Source organism: Hipposideros armiger, unplaced genomic scaffold, assembly GCF_001890085.2.
Source record: "Hipposideros armiger isolate ML-2016 unplaced genomic scaffold, ASM189008v1 scaffold_214, whole genome shotgun sequence".
Lineage (NCBI taxonomy): Eukaryota > Metazoa > Chordata > Mammalia > Chiroptera > Hipposideridae > Hipposideros > Hipposideros armiger.
This window is the reverse complement of record NW_017731564.1, coordinates 1,352,476-1,370,209: the sequence shown is the minus strand read 5'-3', so window position 1 is coordinate 1,370,209 and position 17,734 is coordinate 1,352,476. Positions and strand designations below refer to the sequence as shown.

The 17,734-nt window shown below is 37.9% G+C and overlaps 1 protein-coding gene across 17 annotated transcripts in view; it reads right to left on the bottom strand.

Annotated features, from left to right (window-relative positions):
* The window catches only part of FMR1 (fragile X messenger ribonucleoprotein 1), a 38,875-nt gene that overhangs the window by 8,763 nt on the left and 12,378 nt on the right, over nt 1–17,734 (bottom strand). For 11 of the 17 annotated variants that reach the window (XM_019654149.1, XM_019654151.1, XM_019654150.1 and 8 more), the window contains exons 3-13: nt 16,515–16,608; nt 13,912–13,983; nt 13,479–13,627; nt 11,411–11,504; nt 11,209–11,325; nt 8,815–8,985; nt 8,641–8,719; nt 4,970–5,079; nt 4,062–4,196; nt 3,507–3,569; nt 1,098–1,184 (exon numbers count right to left, since the gene is read on the bottom strand). In XM_019654149.1, coding sequence (XP_019509694.1) covers nt 1,098–1,184; nt 3,507–3,569; nt 4,062–4,196; nt 4,970–5,079; nt 8,641–8,719; nt 8,815–8,985; nt 11,209–11,325; nt 11,411–11,504; nt 13,479–13,627; nt 13,912–13,983; nt 16,515–16,608 — 1,171 coding nt within the window. The remainder of the gene's footprint in view (nt 1–1,097; nt 1,185–3,506; nt 3,570–4,061; nt 4,197–4,969; nt 5,080–8,640; nt 8,720–8,814; nt 8,986–11,208; nt 11,326–11,410; nt 11,505–13,478; nt 13,628–13,911; nt 13,984–16,514; nt 16,609–17,734) is intronic. The other 6 variants (XM_019654152.1, XM_019654156.1, XM_019654161.1 and 3 more) reach the window with 2 other exon arrangements.

The window sequence follows — 17,734 nt, the reverse complement described above, 5'->3', positions numbered from 1 at the left end:
ATATAAAGAAAAACACATACAACAGATTACACATAAAACAGAGTTGCAAACAAAAACAAATAAGCCAATCAGTGGGCTATTCTATCCATGCAAGCCTTGCCGGATAAATCCTTCCTACTCTCAATTATTAACCGACTGCCAGAAGAATGAATGAGATGCCTAGCTATTGCAATGTTTCTTCCTTATTTGCATACAAGTAGAAGTTGTTCAATTTTATTTCTTTAAGAAACCCTCAAAGAAATCCTTAAGATAGCATCATCAATAAAAGAGAGTTGGACTCCTTTTTAAATCTTATTTAGTGCCAGTTACATTATAATTTTGATACATACATGGATATAAAGAATATCAATGTGACATGGATAAGATTCCATTTCATTGACTTAAGAGAACATTTTGGCCAAAAGGAATTTTAAAAAGCATCTTGTCTAGTGGAAGTGACTCGCCTAAACTCACAGGGCTACTTCACGGCAGAAGGGACTAGAAGCAAATAAGTGCATTGCCAGTCCTGTGCTCTTTCTAGTCCACCTTCCAGCCCCCTGCCTCCTGCTTTCTAGTGTGCACTCTAGAGGAGGCGTAACTGCTACTAACACTAACTAAAACGAGCATTTACAAGACACAAATCATTTCTATTTTGTATCACAGAGTAGAGAAAAATACAAAGGGTAAACATTTCAAAAGAAGATTTCACGAAAGGCTGGGATTTCCTTGATAAACAACATAAAAGGGACAACAAAGGCAAGTGTTACGGACACAAAATTTGGCCCGGAAAAAACTCACAAAGGCTACAAAGGATCAACTGAATGAGAAGGCTATGTGCAGGATTGCCTAAATCGAGTGTAAGGGCTTAACAGAAGAATACTGGAAAACAGGGGAATTTACTGAGAACCGGGGTGCTGGTCCTTAAATGCATAACGATGAAAATTCACTTGTGTTTTCAGAAGGACTATAATAAGCTAAACCAAGTATTTTCTCTATTACTTTTTACAGGTGGTTCATTGTAAGGGACAGAATGCATCTTAACTGCTGAAAGGTTTCCTGTGGAGGTTTTATATTTTAGTGCAAAAAGGATTAGAAGTTAAAGCTCTTTCTCTTCTCACCTTTAAATAGTTCAGATGATAATCCAAAAGAACAGTGGCATTAGCGATGCTGTCCTTTGTTCCCACAAAAACAAATGGTACCATACCCTGAAAAAGAAATGGCAATAATGATCCTATAAAATTAATGATGGATTAATCTGAAAAAATGCAAATAATGACAATGACAGGGTCTGACAAACAGTAGGTACATAAATATTTGTTGAAAATATAAATCAACGCATGAAAACACAAGTAGTTTGTATATTTTTACACATCTACTGTGAATAAGGACAGATCAATACAGCAACTCCTTAAGTGTATCAGGCTATATTATGTTTGAAGCACTACTATTAAATGTTGGCAAAGTCACAAATAACGTAATTCAAAACGATACAAGCTTTAACATGAGATGTGCAAACAAAATGAATACTTTAGAATACTCTAATTTACCTACTACAGGTTTTATTGAGATCGAATTTTTTTTAAATCATTCAAAATTAAACACTAGGGTGCAAAAGTGAAAACTAAATCAACTTTGTTAACAAGTCAAGAGTACCCCCCCCCAAAAAAAAACTAACACAAACAAAATTAAATACATTAAAATGCACTAATTATTCTGTGAGGGAAAACAAAATCTTGGCACATCCATGAACATAAAATTTAGCATTTCAATAATGTGCTCTGGAAACTGTGAAAGGCTGAATCATCAGGAAAGTTTCGTATTCTCTCTATGGGACTACTTTAATATAAGGATAGAGTTTTTAAAAGGGAGTATACTAAAAATTTACATTTCCAGCCCATCAGTACAAACGAGAAAAAAGATCTATTTCCTATCACAAGTTATAGGGAAACCTAGGCCAGTTTTGCAAACAAACAGCTGGCAATTATGCCCTTCGAAGTTGAGAAGAGTTCAATATTTTGCTGCTGAAGAAATACAGACGGTTCCTGATATTCACAAGTGACTAAAGGCAAGCATCTTTGAGGTGGATATATTGTAATTTTCTAGGCGAAGTTTGTAAGGGTTAGATGCCAAGAAGCTGTCTCTGTGGAAGTATCACTCTTTTAAAAAGAGCATTCATTTGATAGGTGTGGCTACTGCTGGGCTGCTTTGGCTTGCTTGTATTCAGTACACAGCATCTTAAACGCATGTGGGGCTGGAACGGGTGTGTTTCTTTTTCCTTTCACATGAACGTGGCTGTTGATGGGGAACAAAACTGAACAATTAGGAAATACAGCTTGCAGACTGACCATCTAATAGGCAAGAAACTACTTAGTAGCAACAAGCACCTGAAGAAGCCGGTGCCACCGAAAACCCATGGCTTCGTATGGAATTTTTTTGCATCAAATAATGTATCAACTACGGAAATAATCAGGCCTATGAATTTGATCTCTTTTTCTCAAACATATTTTTGACTTTTGAGTTGTTTCCCCAACTGACGCTGTTACGAAGCAATTAACCGTATTATTTTCCAAAATGTTGTATGATGAAATGCTACACTCTTCCCTCGGGATCACATACAACCAAAATTAGCTTTGAAACCCTACGTCACAGATTTAATATGATCGACTTTGAAACAAAGAACTTTAAAACATTTTCTCTTTCAACATGTCCAAACTGTTGGTGTACCTAAGTGTCACGCTAATTTAAGCACATTGCTAGTGGACCAGAATAGCAAATTAAAATGGAAACCAGAGAGAGTACAATGGCGGCCTTCTATGTGGATACCAGGAAAAAGTGATTCCTCTTATGGGATGAGAACAGGGCTTTCCACCAGAGAGGAATACCCAATGCACTTGAGGTTCTGTTTCTCTTTGTAGAATGGTATTTTGGCTTTGAATCTCTTGGGAGTCATCACATTTTACCCAGAAACACTTCTCACAGGCCATGTAGGGGTCCCTGCACTCAAGGAACTCACAACGTGGCTGAGGAGATGGACAAGTGAATGTCTAGGTAGGAAGTGGTACGATCGGGTGAGCGCGCGGGAGCATGGGAAGGGGAAAGGCGTTTGGGCCAGTCAGGGGGAGGGGACCTGTGATAAGTACACACGGGAAGCTGCAGAAGGAGGGAGCTCAAAGCGGGAGGTGGCAGGAGGAAGACCGCTTGAGGTGGAGAAAACATTCACGTCTGTCTAGAAGCATCGGGGGGTGTACCAGTGTCCAGAGAACTCTAAGTACTTCAGTACGGCTCGAGCCTCTCTGAAGTGCAAGCGGGAGAAGTTGTGACAGATGCTACTGGACAGGTGACCATGAAAAAAAGGCCTTATCAGCAAGAGGAAGGAATCTGAGCTTCTCCCCAGGGCAATGTGTCCACATACCCACAAACACTCCACCAGCCTCCAACCCTGATGATCATCTGTAGTCTCTTCTTAACAAGGGGAATAAACATTGAAATAGAAAAATAAATGTATTTTTCAAGGAATGTTTTCCTACCTGCCAAGCCTTGAGTTCAGGTTTCTGGGATTCCCCTGCTACAATTGATGAAACCACTAACACCTAAAGCAGTATAAGGAATGCAAGTGATGTCATTAACTATAACAAATGATACACAGAAGCCTGAACGCAGGACTTTCACTGCAGGACTTCTAAACCCAGTTCGCTAAATAGTTAGGTTCGTTCAAATAGTGAAAACCAGTCTCTTAGTAGTAACTAATGCATCTAACAGAAGGTACATTCTGAGCTAGTACAACCTGCGAAATTTCAAGAGATACAGCACGAACAAAATTAAAGTCCACCCTCAAAAGAAAAATGGGACCATTAAATGCAACCCCATATTTTATGTTTACAACGTAAGGTTTGTCACTGTGAATAAACTGCAAAGTAGGTATCACTTTAGTCTGTAATATCTCATAAGCTAGCAATCAGATTTGCAAAAAATACACGAGTAGCCTAGAAGCCTAACCAGAGAAAACACCCGAAACACCAACTGTAATATCTGGGTTGAAGAAATGACTTTTAATGTAATTCAAAGCAACAAATATAGCTTACCCTCTGGACTTTTGTGCTGTTAGGTTGAGAAAAATGTGCGCTGTTTTCCTTTATATCTATATGTTTTTTTTCTTCCGAGGGAGTAGGTCCAACCCTTGAGCTACTGGAAGGTAGGGAATTTGGTGGCATAATTTCCTTGGAAAAAAATACAAAACACAAAAGAGAACAAAGAACCAATTTTTAAGATTGTATTCTGCTCCATTATTGTACCAATGATCATATTTTAAGACTATCATTTTTTTTTTACAAAAGCCACTCAGACTGCGTTAAGACTATCTATTATAAACAGTTTTGGTAAACAAAATGATAAAATACAAAAACTATGCAGTAAAAACCCCAAAAGATTTAACTTCAGCCAAAATAAACTTTCACAAAAGAAGGCTAGACAATATGTGAAAATTATGGCAATTTGGGGGGATTTTCTTTTAAACAGGACCATTCATTGTACACAGTCGCTGCCAAAATGCATATACTCATGCAGATAAAAGTGAGGGGTTATAAATTTTACAAACTGGGAAGCGATATTATATCCAGATAAAAATTTAAAGTATACAAAATAAACACCTACACACAAACTAAAAAGCCAAAGGATGAAAGCCAGAAAACCTACGCAGTGTCCCCATTTTGTCTTAGTAACATTAAGTGATATTTGAAAAGTGCTTTACACTTTTTTGAAGATCAAGAAATAAAACTAAAAGGGGTTAAAGTGATTAATCCAAAGTCACAGCATTAGAGAATAGACAGAGGCCATTATCTGCAACTGTAACATTAACTGGCAGGCCTCATAATCAAATTTTTACATCCACATTATGTGCATATTACAGAGGCCTCTAAATTATTATGTCAAATACAACAAGAAAAAACGTTTACTCTTATTAGACGAACCAGAAACATGCACTAGAACATACCTCCTCTTGTGGAACATTTTTCTCATTTTCGGCCTCAATTCTCACCCTCACAACACCTGACTTGTCCACAATCTCCTGAATCAGTTTTCCATTTTTTCCTATTACTTTGCCTAAGTGAAGAAAGGAATAATTCATGTTTGGTTTTAAGAACACATACCTCAAAACCGTAAGTACACCCCACTGTAAACTATCACATTATTTTATATAAAATTTCAAAACCAAACCAGAGACTCTCCAAAAAAGACAGTTAAACTGGCTTTCCATTTTATTGGGTCACCATTCTTTAAACTCCTTTGGTGAGGCATTAGAGTTGATTAATACTTGTGAACTGATTGGGTAATTTTGAATTTTTAAGGCAGTTCAAAGATAGGCTCTTGTTATGCACAAAAGGGTGCATTTGAAATTTGCTGGTCCAATGGTGTATATCACTCTTTCTGCCAATTTCTATCAAAGGAATTAAAGAAAAGGATAGTAGAAAATACCTTTTGCTTATTTATTTGACAACTTCAATTCTATCTGTACCTCATTTAAATCTGCTTCTTCACCCATGGTCAATACAGTCATGCACCGCCCAATGATAGGAACATGTTCTGAGAAATGCGTATCTAGGCAGTTTTGTCATGTGCAAGCATCGCTGTACTTATACAAACCCAGATGGCCTAGCATGCTACACACCCAGGCTATGTGGTATATAGACTACTGCTCCTAGGCTACAAGCCTGTGCAGCATGTTACTGCACAAAACAACATGAGATTAAATCAAGCCCATGAGAAAATGATGCAATCAAGAGGCAGTAAACACGAGATGTATGAGGCTGCTGCTGTTTGATGGCAAACTTTTTTCTTCTAAGTAGAAAGAGTATATTCCATCACAATGATAAAAAGTATAGCACAGTAAATACATAAACCAGTAAGTCATTTTATCATTATCAAGTATTGTGCACCGTACATAACTGCATGTGCTAGACTTTACACGACTGGCAGTGCAGGTGTGTGTACATCAGCATCACCACAAACAAGTGAGGAATGCATGGCACAGTGATGTCACGCTATCACTAGGTGATAGGAATGTTTCAGCTCCCTTATAATCTTATGGGACTACCACATATATGTAGTCTGTTGCTGAGCAAAACGTCAATATGCAGCGCATGACTGTATTTTTAGGATTTTATATGGCATGTTTATAGAAGATACTTTTAAGTTTTCAAATGGCTTAAGCTATACATACATGTACAAGAAGTGCACATTCTTCAGGCCAATGTGTTAACAAAGTATTACTCCTGTGCACTACTCACAAATTATATCAGTATATTAAAAAATAAAAGGGTAAGTCACAAAGCAAAAGATTAAGAGATCACACTTTAAGAGAACTCAAAATCACAATGAAAAAGCTCATAACCAGTTCAAGATTCAGCCTTATTCAATAACATCTGTTAAAACTCCAAAGACTTCAAATACCAGTAATGAACAGGAACTGGATCCTTTCTATCATTTTATAAAATTCAGTCATATGACCAACTGGGAAATGACTGCTTTCATAGCCATCATCATGTACTAATGTAAAGAAAGACATTACAAATGTAAGAACTACCGATTCCGGAAATCTAGATGCAAATAACACCTGATTCCAAGGGCTCTCCCTAGCTACCTAAAGCACCCTTGTGTGTACAGTCCATGCTCATCATGTGCCTGCCCCCCCATCTCGTCTGAGGTAGGGATGGGGAAAAAACTGGAAGCCAAAATTTGTTTTGAGCCAATCCTGATAAGAACCCAGGAAAGCCCTCTCAAACAGGGTCTTGTGGCTCTTCTAATCAGCACTGCCTTGGCGCCCTGGCAGTGTGGCAGCCTCACTCACCCCCATAATCTCTTTTGACTGGTCAGTGGTCAGGGAACAGAGCTGACACCAGTACATCAGGTCATCAGATCTAGGTGCTTTTGTCAATTATTTCTGCTCTTCTCGTTAAGTGAAAAGAAGTGTGAGGAGGAGAGAGGTTACATGGAGTCTTCCCACAGTTTGTTTTTAATCGATAACACATACTTCATGAATTAATGCTGATTTTAATAAAGGTTTAAATGAATTAGCAAAAAGAAAAATGAGGTTTTGGCCTATGTTTCTATTAATATCTTAACTATTCTGTGTTAACTATAGCTGATTGAAAAATTAAACCAGTTCACTGTCAAAGTGGGTGATGAACAAGCAAACTTTTAGATAAGAAAGCTAAATTAGTGTACATACTGAAGAGTTTGTGAAAAATAAAGACTATAAATCATATTATGGGACATGAAGAAAACTCATGCAATACTGATTAGACATCTCCCTAAAGATACGCCTGGCCAAATCTTATTATATAAAAAAGCTTTCTGAAAACTCCCAACACTCCCAGTGTTGACGTGGACAATCTCTGAAACAGAATTGCTCTATTTTACTAACTAGAAACGAAACAAAAATCAAGCTCATTGTACTTCAGCAGGTATTCTGATGAAAGTTCACTCACTTCTGGAACCCTCTACTTTTAATATGAAAAGATGCTCAACATCACTAAGGATCAAGGGAATGCCAATCAAAACCACAATGAGATCCCAACTCACACCTGTGAGAATGGCTATTATAAAAACAAACAAACAAACAAACTACAAGTGCTGGTGAGGATGTGGTGAAAAGGGAACCCTCGTGCACTGTTGGTGGGATTGCAAATTGGAGCAGCCACTATGGAAAACAGTATGGAGGTTCCTCAAAAAATTAAAAATGGAACTACTATACATACAACCAAGCAATGCCCACTTCTGGGTATTTATCTGAAGAAATCCAAAACACTAATTTGAAAAAATATATGCAGCCCTGTGTTCACTGCAGCATTATTTACAATAGCCAAGATATGGAAGAAACTGAAGTGCCCATCAACAGACGATTGGATAAAGAAGATGTTATACACACATTCACACACCCCCACACCGACAAACAATGGAATATTACTGTCATTAAAACAAAATTAAATCTTATCATTGGTGACAGCATGGATGGATTCACGTTATGCTAAGTGAAATAAGTTAGACAGAGAAAGACAAATACCATATGATTTCACTTACATGAGGACTCTAAAAAAAACAAAAACAAAAACAAACAAAAAAACCAAATAAATGAATGAATAAACAAAACACAAACAGGCCCATAGAGAGAGACCAAGCTAATGGCTGTCATAGGGAAAAAAGGGTTGGCAGGTACTTACAGTTTTGAAATTTAGTAGATTTAAGCACCTACATTCAAATCTTCAACTGAGATAATTAAGACTGCGATCGTTTCATAGCCCCATAAGAGGGATCAAATATCTATTCAAAATTATGAAGCCTCCAAATGCCATTCATTTTGAAATAAATAGATTGAATTTTAACATACGTAAAACGTACAGTGAAGAGGCTGGGCAAAATTGATCTTTCTGGGCGCTAGTAGGTTTGAACCAGCAAAGCAGTATCTTTTGCACACCTTCTGAAATGAAATCTTTGAGTATCACATTTACCAAATATTTTCTGTCCACTATAGCTACAGACCATATTTCAAAGACTAAGCTTCAATTAAATGACCTCTTGAATGAGTTAAAATGAAATTCTATTGGCATAAATTATTTACCGAACTTTTGTTTTCGTAGTCTACGTCAACAGCAATTTCTGACTCACCTACTAAGTTCCTAGGAACTTGTATGACATCTTCAGCAAATTCAAGGAAGCTTCTAGCCTTTTTCACTGCATCCTGATCCTAAAAAAAAGGGGCAAAAGGTGTAAGACAAAAGGTGAGCCACCTGAAACACTGGTTTTCACTGTAGGAAAAAACCTATTGAATCAAGTATTTACCTCTCCATAAATATGAAATGTGCAGGTATCTTCATCTAGATCGATTGCAGTGACCCCAGGTACTTTTCTAGCTTGCTGAATATTAGCACCATGAGTACCAATAGCTAGACCCATCAGATCTTCTCGAACGATAAATTGTTCATGAAATCTTGAGGCAAGCTGCCTTGAACTCTGAAGAGAAATGCACATCTGATTAATATGCTTTATCAACTATGGAGAGCTATATTTAGGTCAGCCATGTAAATGATCTTGACCCTGTATATCAGGGGCCTATAAATTATAGTTTCAGTTGGAAACTACCAGGTTTCAGGAAATGTCGCCCACAGCTTAAGTTCTTTTTAGGTTAATGAAGGTCTACGCAATTTGAAATATTTTTGTTAACAGGAAAGGGCTTGTTGACAGTTTCCCAAGGTAGCTTTTGAAAACCTGTTTGCAAGGCTGCCTTAGTTGACCAACAACATCAACAGTGTAGTGATTAAGAAGCAGATCAGATGTTCCCAAATAAAAACCAGCTCACTGGATCTGACAGACTCGACATTATTTAACTAAAAGAAAAAAAAATTACGTTCCATCTCTACAGAAAATTGTGTTCACTTCATTTTTATTAAAGGATTATCGGTAAGTATACTTTATTTTCCGGGAAACAGTGCCATTCGTAGACCTTATCGCTAGATACTATGGTCTAGACATCCCTTTGATCAAGTGATGACATTAAAATGGCATCCTCCCACCCCAGCCCCCAACCTGAGGAAAGGAATCAGAAAAATGGCTGGTATAGTCATTAGACTGAATGACCACAGAATGTCAAAGATTTACAACTTCTCTCACATATGCACCTGCAACCTCGAACGAGATCAGTGTCTGTAAGACCTTGTGATCTGAATCCACAAGTGTCATGAAATCTTTCGAATATTCAGTGATGACAGAATGCAGTTCAACTGACACCCAAAACTTGTGGATAATCACTCTCTTTAAGTAGTATTATCACAATTTAATATTTAGTTCTAGCATGCCATTAATGAAAACCAAACATATTAGTGGCTCATGTTGAAAAATGGAAATTTCTTATCTGAATATGTGGATTTAATATTAGTAGTGAGGAAAGACAGGCATGCATACTAGTTTCTCATTATTCAACATACCTGACAACAATTTGAATGAATGAGTGAAACTACTGCATATAATTTTAACAGTACAACACCTTTTTTGTAGGTTAGAGTAACAAAATGTATCAAATATGCCTAGGACTTTTCAAAAGTCATGTTTTTGGGGGCCTGGTTCCTTCACTTGGTTCATTATTTTCATTGATAATTCACTGGTAAATGGTAAGCCATAGGTATGATAACAGATGATTTAAGAATTAGATGTTTAAGAGAAGGCATATGAGTATATTTCCATAATACTCATCATGAAAGTAAGGAGGCTGTTCTGGCCTAAAAGTTATGAATGAGATAATCGCTCAAGAAACCACAAACTTGTGAACAGAGGGACATCGAGAGAGAACGAGAGTAAAACACAATTCAACAGACCTCCATGGCCATGAGGGGAAAAAAAGTAGCAAATGGAGAAATGAATGTCTCCTCTCTTGCTAAGCGTTCAGCAATCACACATCAAGTTGGAAGGTGGCAAGTTTCACAGGGCTTTACAAGAACACAGCCTTGACTACCTTCTCTTTCAAAATGTAGTTTGGAACTGCTTTTACTCTTTCCTATTTCAACTACATTGTCTTTTCCTTCTAATGAAATGAATAATGATGAGGAAGTCTGGAATCTGACAGTACTGTACTTCAGTTGGCACATTACACTCAAATCCATTTAGTTTCTAGGGTAATGGATGGAAGTACTAGATAGTTATCAATGGAAACAAATGGATGGTGATGGAAATTATTGGAGGCTTAATAAAAGTAGATAAAATGCACCTTAAGAGACGAAATAGTAAGTTAGGGAAATAGCCTCCGACAGGAATCTGAAGACAGGAGTTTTAAAGAGTGACAACCAATTAGAATGAAGAAGTTCTATACCCTTTTAAACAGAGATAAACATACATAATGAAAGGAATATGATTAGATATTTAAATACTCTCTAGTACTTTAATGATAACATGTTATATGGCAGAAGCATTGCCTCATTTTATTAGCAGCTTTGAAGAACTTCTAGTAAAAGCGACGTGATCAGAAGTTCCTTAATATACATAACTGCCACTTAATTCTAAATCCTCAGGCACGAAAGCTTTAGTGTGATTATGCTTTGCACAATTTAATTTTTCAAAATATAGACTATAAGGAATTGCTAAGAAACAATAAATAAAGGACAACCTGTCCACATTCAAGCTTTGTAACTGAACAGTTATCATTTCTAGACAGCCTTACAAGCAGCACGAGGGAAAGCCACATACCTCAAGCTGCTTGCTGGCTTCTTCATTTCTCAGTATCAGGGACAGCTTAGTGCGCAGACTCCGAAAGTGCATGTCAATCAGCATGTGTGCTCGCTTTGAGGTGACTTCACTGATAGACTAAAAGGTATAAATTAACACCATTATTATCAAAGCAAATGCCCCAAATGAAATACAACAAAACAGGTAACTCAGAAACACTCACCAAAACGACAAGCTGAAAATTTTCTGGATCATAAGTTACAGAGAAGGCGCCAACTGCCTTTTTAAAGTCCTTGTGTGCCGATTCTTTGGCACACCTGGAAATAAAATAAATATCCATTGTGAAGTTAAGATGAATGATTACCAGCTACTGGCTTATAAATATATGCAGAGAGATTTGCGGATTCATATTAAACTTGAATTATGCAAAATACACTACATCCATTTAAAACTTTAGTTCCTCTGCTGTACTTCTCTGAAATATTCAGCTCAGTCAAGCATTTGAGATTACAGAGAAAGAAAACCCAGTTATGTTCTTACGGGATTACGGATGGTCTCAGTTTACCAAAGGTGACACATTTAGAGGAGCTGCTCTCCTCTGCAGGCTTCCTCATTTCAGTGACATGTAATTCAGTACTTTCCTTGCATCAAAACTGTTGAAAACTTTGCGGGATAGCTATTGGGTATCAGACTTTGTTTTGTTGTTTCTTTCCTAAAGAAAAACTTCTGACCAATTTAAAAAATAGAAGGAAATATAAATGAATCAGAAGGCACAGAAATGTACGTGCCTATGCAATCTCTCCCATCAAAACGCAAGAGTCCTACGTATTCTGAACTGCAAGTTCATGTTTATCTAAAGTGCAACATGTCCAAATCAAACTTACTATATCCCCTTGAAGAAATCTTTAAAAACAAATCTCTTATCTAAAGAGTCTTTAAGCATTACTGCAGATCAAGGGTTGTAAGACAGACATGACCGTTTGAAGCTTCTCTTGCTTTATTTATTATATATTTCTCTGAAAACATTAGCTAAAGGGAAAAAACCTGGAGTAATCTTGTCTAGAATTTGATTTGTGACTTATGACAGAAAATGTGTATTAATGTTTCAAAACCTTAAAATTACGTGAACAAAGTTAGTTTATTTCAGAAAACAAATGTACGAGGTGTGATCACAAAATACAGTGAATGTTTGAATTAAAAAAATATTACAGTAAAAAACACATTGCCATGAATACCCCTCAAAACATTCCCCCTCGCTTTGAACTCACTTATCCCATCGTTCTGGCCACTTTCTGAAGCCGTTCTGTAAGTCCTCTTTCGTGAGTGTCTTTAGCTGTGCTGTCATGGTTGCCTCGATGTCCTGAATCAATTCAAAACCTTTACTTTTCATGATCATTTTGACTTTGGGGAAGAGCTAGAAGTCGCTGGTACCAGATCCGGTGAATAAGGTGGATGAGGACACACCGTAATGTTTTTATTTGACAGAAATTGCCGTATACCAGAAGTGATGTGTGACACGGAGCCTTCCCATTGTGATCACAAAATACGGTGAATGTTGTTGCTGAGTGCCATCAAACATGGATCTTCAATACAGAAAGTCACGCATAGAACATTAGTAACAGTGCGTGACAAGTGTCAACTTGTTTGGTGCAGTTAGTCGGGTGAGAGCTAAGGCTGAGAGAAGGTGTGTTTTAAAGTGTGCCGTAAATCATCCTCCATCATGACAAAGCTCTGTGTCACACATTGCTTCCGGTAATATGGCAATTTCTGTCAAATAAACACATTACAGTGTGTCCTCACCCACCTTATTCACTGGATCTGGCACCGTGCGACTTCTGGCTCTTCCCCAAAGTCCAAATGATTCAGGACATCGAGGCAGCCATGACAGCGCAACTAAAGACACTCATGAAAGAGGGTTTCCAGAACTGCTTCAGAAAGTAGCAAGAACGATGGGATAAGTGTGTTTGAAGTCAGGGGGAGTATTTCCAGAGGGATTCATGGCAATGTGTCTTTTACTGCAATATTTACTTTTATTTAAACATTCACCATATTGTTTAATCACATCTTGTATATTAGCCATGTATCTAGACTAGTAAGTTTAAACAAGTGTGATACTGGCTTAATTATAAAACTGGAAAAAACTAAGTACTTTTTTTTTCTTTTTTACCAGTTTTGCAAACCAGTTCCACTGAATTTAAAAACTGATTTCTATTATTTTAAAATCTATATTCTTTAAAAATCATTGCATATCATCTGTTAAGTTCACAGCTGTTGCCTACATACAAACTTACATCTGTCGTAAATCTTCTGGCACGTCCAGTTTGATTTTGTGGAAAGTATCTTTTGTGGCAGGTTTGTTGGGATTCACTGATCGAAGACGTTCAACTGTGACGATTTCATTGTAGGTAGCATCACATGCTGCATATTCTATCACGTAAAACTGAGAGAAATAAATAAAAGTCATTCCTGGTCAAAGTGTTTCAAGTAAGAGCAATAAGCTACACACCTATTCAGTAATTTTTTAATTCTCTAGAGGGGAAAAAAAAACAAACAAACCTGTATTTGATCAACTAACATGAAACATACTGAACATGTAGAGAAAACATTTTAATGACTCAAGTTAGATATTACTTTTAAAATAGAAATCCAGACTGAAATGTAGTACCTGGGTTTAGAAAAGGGAAAGAGTATAAGAAAAAAAAATTTAAATTTGCATTTTCCTACCTCACCCTTTATCATCCTCACTTTAGCTAACCACCAACAGCAAGGTTCTTTCTCATTTGCTCTGGAATAAACCTACACAAAAATTACAACAGAATATTTCATAATTAACATCATTCAGAAATCTATAGATTAGCAGACATCGAGGAAAATTTTCTTAAAATGACCCTAAGGTGTCTTTCAAACCCATATGCTGTATCCTTAAACCAGATTATACCCCTACAGCTAGACATACATAATCAGAAACTTCCTGATTACCCAGGAGAGCCCTGTAAAAAGTGCTTTCCTATTTCTCTGTGCTACTTCAGCAATAATTAGTACTCTGAATATGAATGCTCAAGAAAAGTTGTTCATAAACCCAAGCATACTTTCATTGGGTACTTTGAGAGCTATGAAAATGTATCTAAAAATGTACCGATTTGCTTTTGTTTTATTCTCTTAAGCGAATTACTGGAAATGACTGATCCTGGCCTACTGCCAGGATCACTAAGTGGGTAAGGCTGCTGACCGCTCAGCCCACTAAGGACACCACTCTGGCATGTATGTCTCCTGGGCATGTTTAAGACGCTCTGATCTCCTGTCACCTCTCCACTAAAATGGACAACTCCACGCTAGCCAAGCCTCTGGATACCGCCTTCCTGCTCTTACACACTGTGGATCAGTTCTTCTAACCAATCTCTCTCGTGAGCACTTCAAAGTTCACTTGCGATGTACAGCATGGAACCTTTTGTGAAGACACTAGCAAATCAAGGTTAATAGGAAAAGAGACAACACAGTATACATGGAGAGAGAAACAAACAGAAGCAGAAAGCAGCAGTAGGAAAGACAAGGAGGACGGGGAGAAGGCAGAAGCGGGGAGAGAGAGGGTTACAGAGCCTGAGGCTCACAAGCAACTCAAGGCTTCTACTATTGTCTCCCTTTTATGACTGAGATTACTAGTTATATAACACAGTGACTAAATACAACTTAACCCAACCTACTTTCCCTCCTGCGACCATAACCCCCTGTCAACTGTGCTCTAGCCACAGATATAACCTGGCAATTTTTATGTAATATAATGAGGTTATTAAGGCAACAGTGTCTCATTGGTCCCCACCTGTCATGTGAGTAAGTTGGGGAAAAGTCCCCTTTACCCATCATTATTGTAAGTATTCCTGATATAGACAGACCAACAGACCTGAGGTCTTTCCTCTTTTTATAACCTAACTTAGTGATTATACACTACAATGACTAAATACAACTTAAAAAGCTTAACCTACATTTCCCTGTTGGCATCATCCGTCCTTTTTAACTCTGCTTTAGCCAGAGCGATAACCTCAGTTATGTATTATTGTTAGGCCGTTACAGTGACATCACCCTAACAATAGCATCTCATTGGTCACCACCACCTGTCATGTGACTCAATTAAAAAAAAGTTCCCTTTATCCGTTCAAACTCCTGATACAAACGTATGGAAAGTCCTGTCCTTGTCTTCAGGAAGCTTGCAGTCTCCTGGGGGAAGTGGCCAGCGAAAGGTCCTCAAGCACACTGTTTGGGATCCCTCACAAAACGAAGCCCAATTCTTTACGCCTAGCAGATGCTGAGTCCATTTTCAGTACATAAAAGAGTACTTTTATTCTATTTCTACTTTAAAACTGTAGCGTAAAGAACACAGGCCTGGACACCCAGAGATGTTCCCTGAGCACTCTCTCAAACAGCACTATTGCCCCTCCTTCCCCTCCCATCCTCTTCCAGTTTTTTCTTCCTAAGACTTCCACCTGCCCTAGTAGCTGTCCTCACTAGAATGTGACCTCATCAAAGGCAGCAGGCTGTTTTTCGTTTCCCCGCACCGTCTGTACCTAGCATACAGAAGGAGAATGCAAAGACCTAGGACGCTTTACCTCACAAATGTCTACTTAGCGGCTGTCTGCAGGCCACCCATGTTCTTTCTGAAGTTGCAACTACTAACAAGGCGTTGCGGAGAAAGAAGAGAAGCTTAAAATGGAGCATGTGAAAGGGGAGGGGACAACACAAAGCTGACTCCAAGTGCCCTAGGGCCCCCCAAAGTTTCAGTGGCTAGAGAAATCCCAAACCCAGTGCTTTTGTTAACGTGTTCCATCTCCATAGCATCTTTTGGTCAAAAACATGAATGGCACGTGAGCAAGTAGTTTGCCATGAGCATGCCCTGTGAAAAGATGTTTTCCCTCTATGCACAAATACTAAATCTTATAGCTGGCTTTTTAAAGATACACCAGGAGGATGTACGGCTACTTGAAGAAATTCTCGGATCATACTCTGTTCTAAGCCATGAGGTTTTCTCCTTTGTCAGACTAACTTTCCTAATCCAAAGATTCCGAGATTGAGGGAATAGGAAAAGGAGTACTGGTGGGTGAAGGATAGCAGTGGTGACTTTAAAGACAGATGTGCCCAGAGTGCATCTCAGGCAGCCACATATAAACATCATGCATTATTTCCAATCATTATTAATATGGCTCAGTCAGAAAGCACATGTCCATCACAGCTAACATCCTTAAGGTGGTTTAAACAGTGTGAAAGACACAGGGTACAAAAGGCACAGGCAAATTAAATGCTCCCACTCCATCAGGGCTTAGTAATGCAAAACTTACCTCCACTTCATCACTTTCATTTATATCTTTATTATAACCTACAGGTGGTGGGAATCTCACATCGTGGAATGGAATCTGCCTCTCTGGCTGCCAGCTGCAAAGAAGCAAACACACAATTCTTTAACATACTTTTCCATTTAACAGACATGACGACCACGCTGCCATCAACTTTTGGTGAAGCGTGACCCTCTGTTTTCCTCGTTTAAAGCAGCAAATGCTTTAAAACTATCAGTGTTTTGCTGAGTGAGGTATCATGGCAATACAGAGACATTTCAACGAAGTCTGCATGCAGCACAACAGCCTTGTCGCTCTATCGGGGCTATTTCGCTCAATACAACAGATCGACATTACAATTTTCCAAACAAGGCTTGTTTTCTAATAACTTCAACCTCTACAAGTTCTACACATAAGGCCACAACAGCCATTTCCTTTGATGCTCAAAGTAAATGTTAGTGTCAGTAAGTGTTAGTCATGTCATCACCAGACTTTTGCTTGCAAAGGAATTTGAACCACATTCCAATGACCACAGAAACTGGTCCTAAATGCCCTCTAATTCCCAAGCAAAATGGGGCAACCAGCACATTAGCAATTCACAACTCACTTTTCCCCCTTTAAATTTTAGATCCCACGAGGTGGTCAGTTCTTGCCATGGATAGCTGGCTGCTGATCAGTATGACGTACCAGCATGCACTGGCCTGGTGGGGTCTCCTAAACCACAGAAACCCAATGGAAACAGCCTATAGGAGCTCAGCAAAGTGCCTAGGTTTTGTAAGTTAAAATGATATGGAACAATTTTGAAAAACACCAAATTATTCTTTTATATCCACAATGATATAAAATATTAAAAGACAAACTTTGCAAAAACATTGGAGGATTCAACTGCTGAAGCAGTCATTTAATGAGAAAAGTACTAATTTTTTTAAAAGAAGAGCTATTATGTATAATAGTAAAGGGTAGGCAATTAAGTCATAATTTGTGGAGATCTGATTAGGGCATATATTAGACTGAACCCTTTCTCTGAATTATTATACACACTTGAAAACTATAAAACAAAAAAATTTGTCTTTACTTCAGAAAACCTTTTTTATACTTACTGAAAAATAGTGACTTTAACATGTTACAAATTCTCTGCTAAATCTGATTTGTAAAGGAAATAATAATTTTCTTGGTTCCAAAGAAGGAAGCATTATTTTAAGTCTTAAGTGTACGAAGATAAAAAT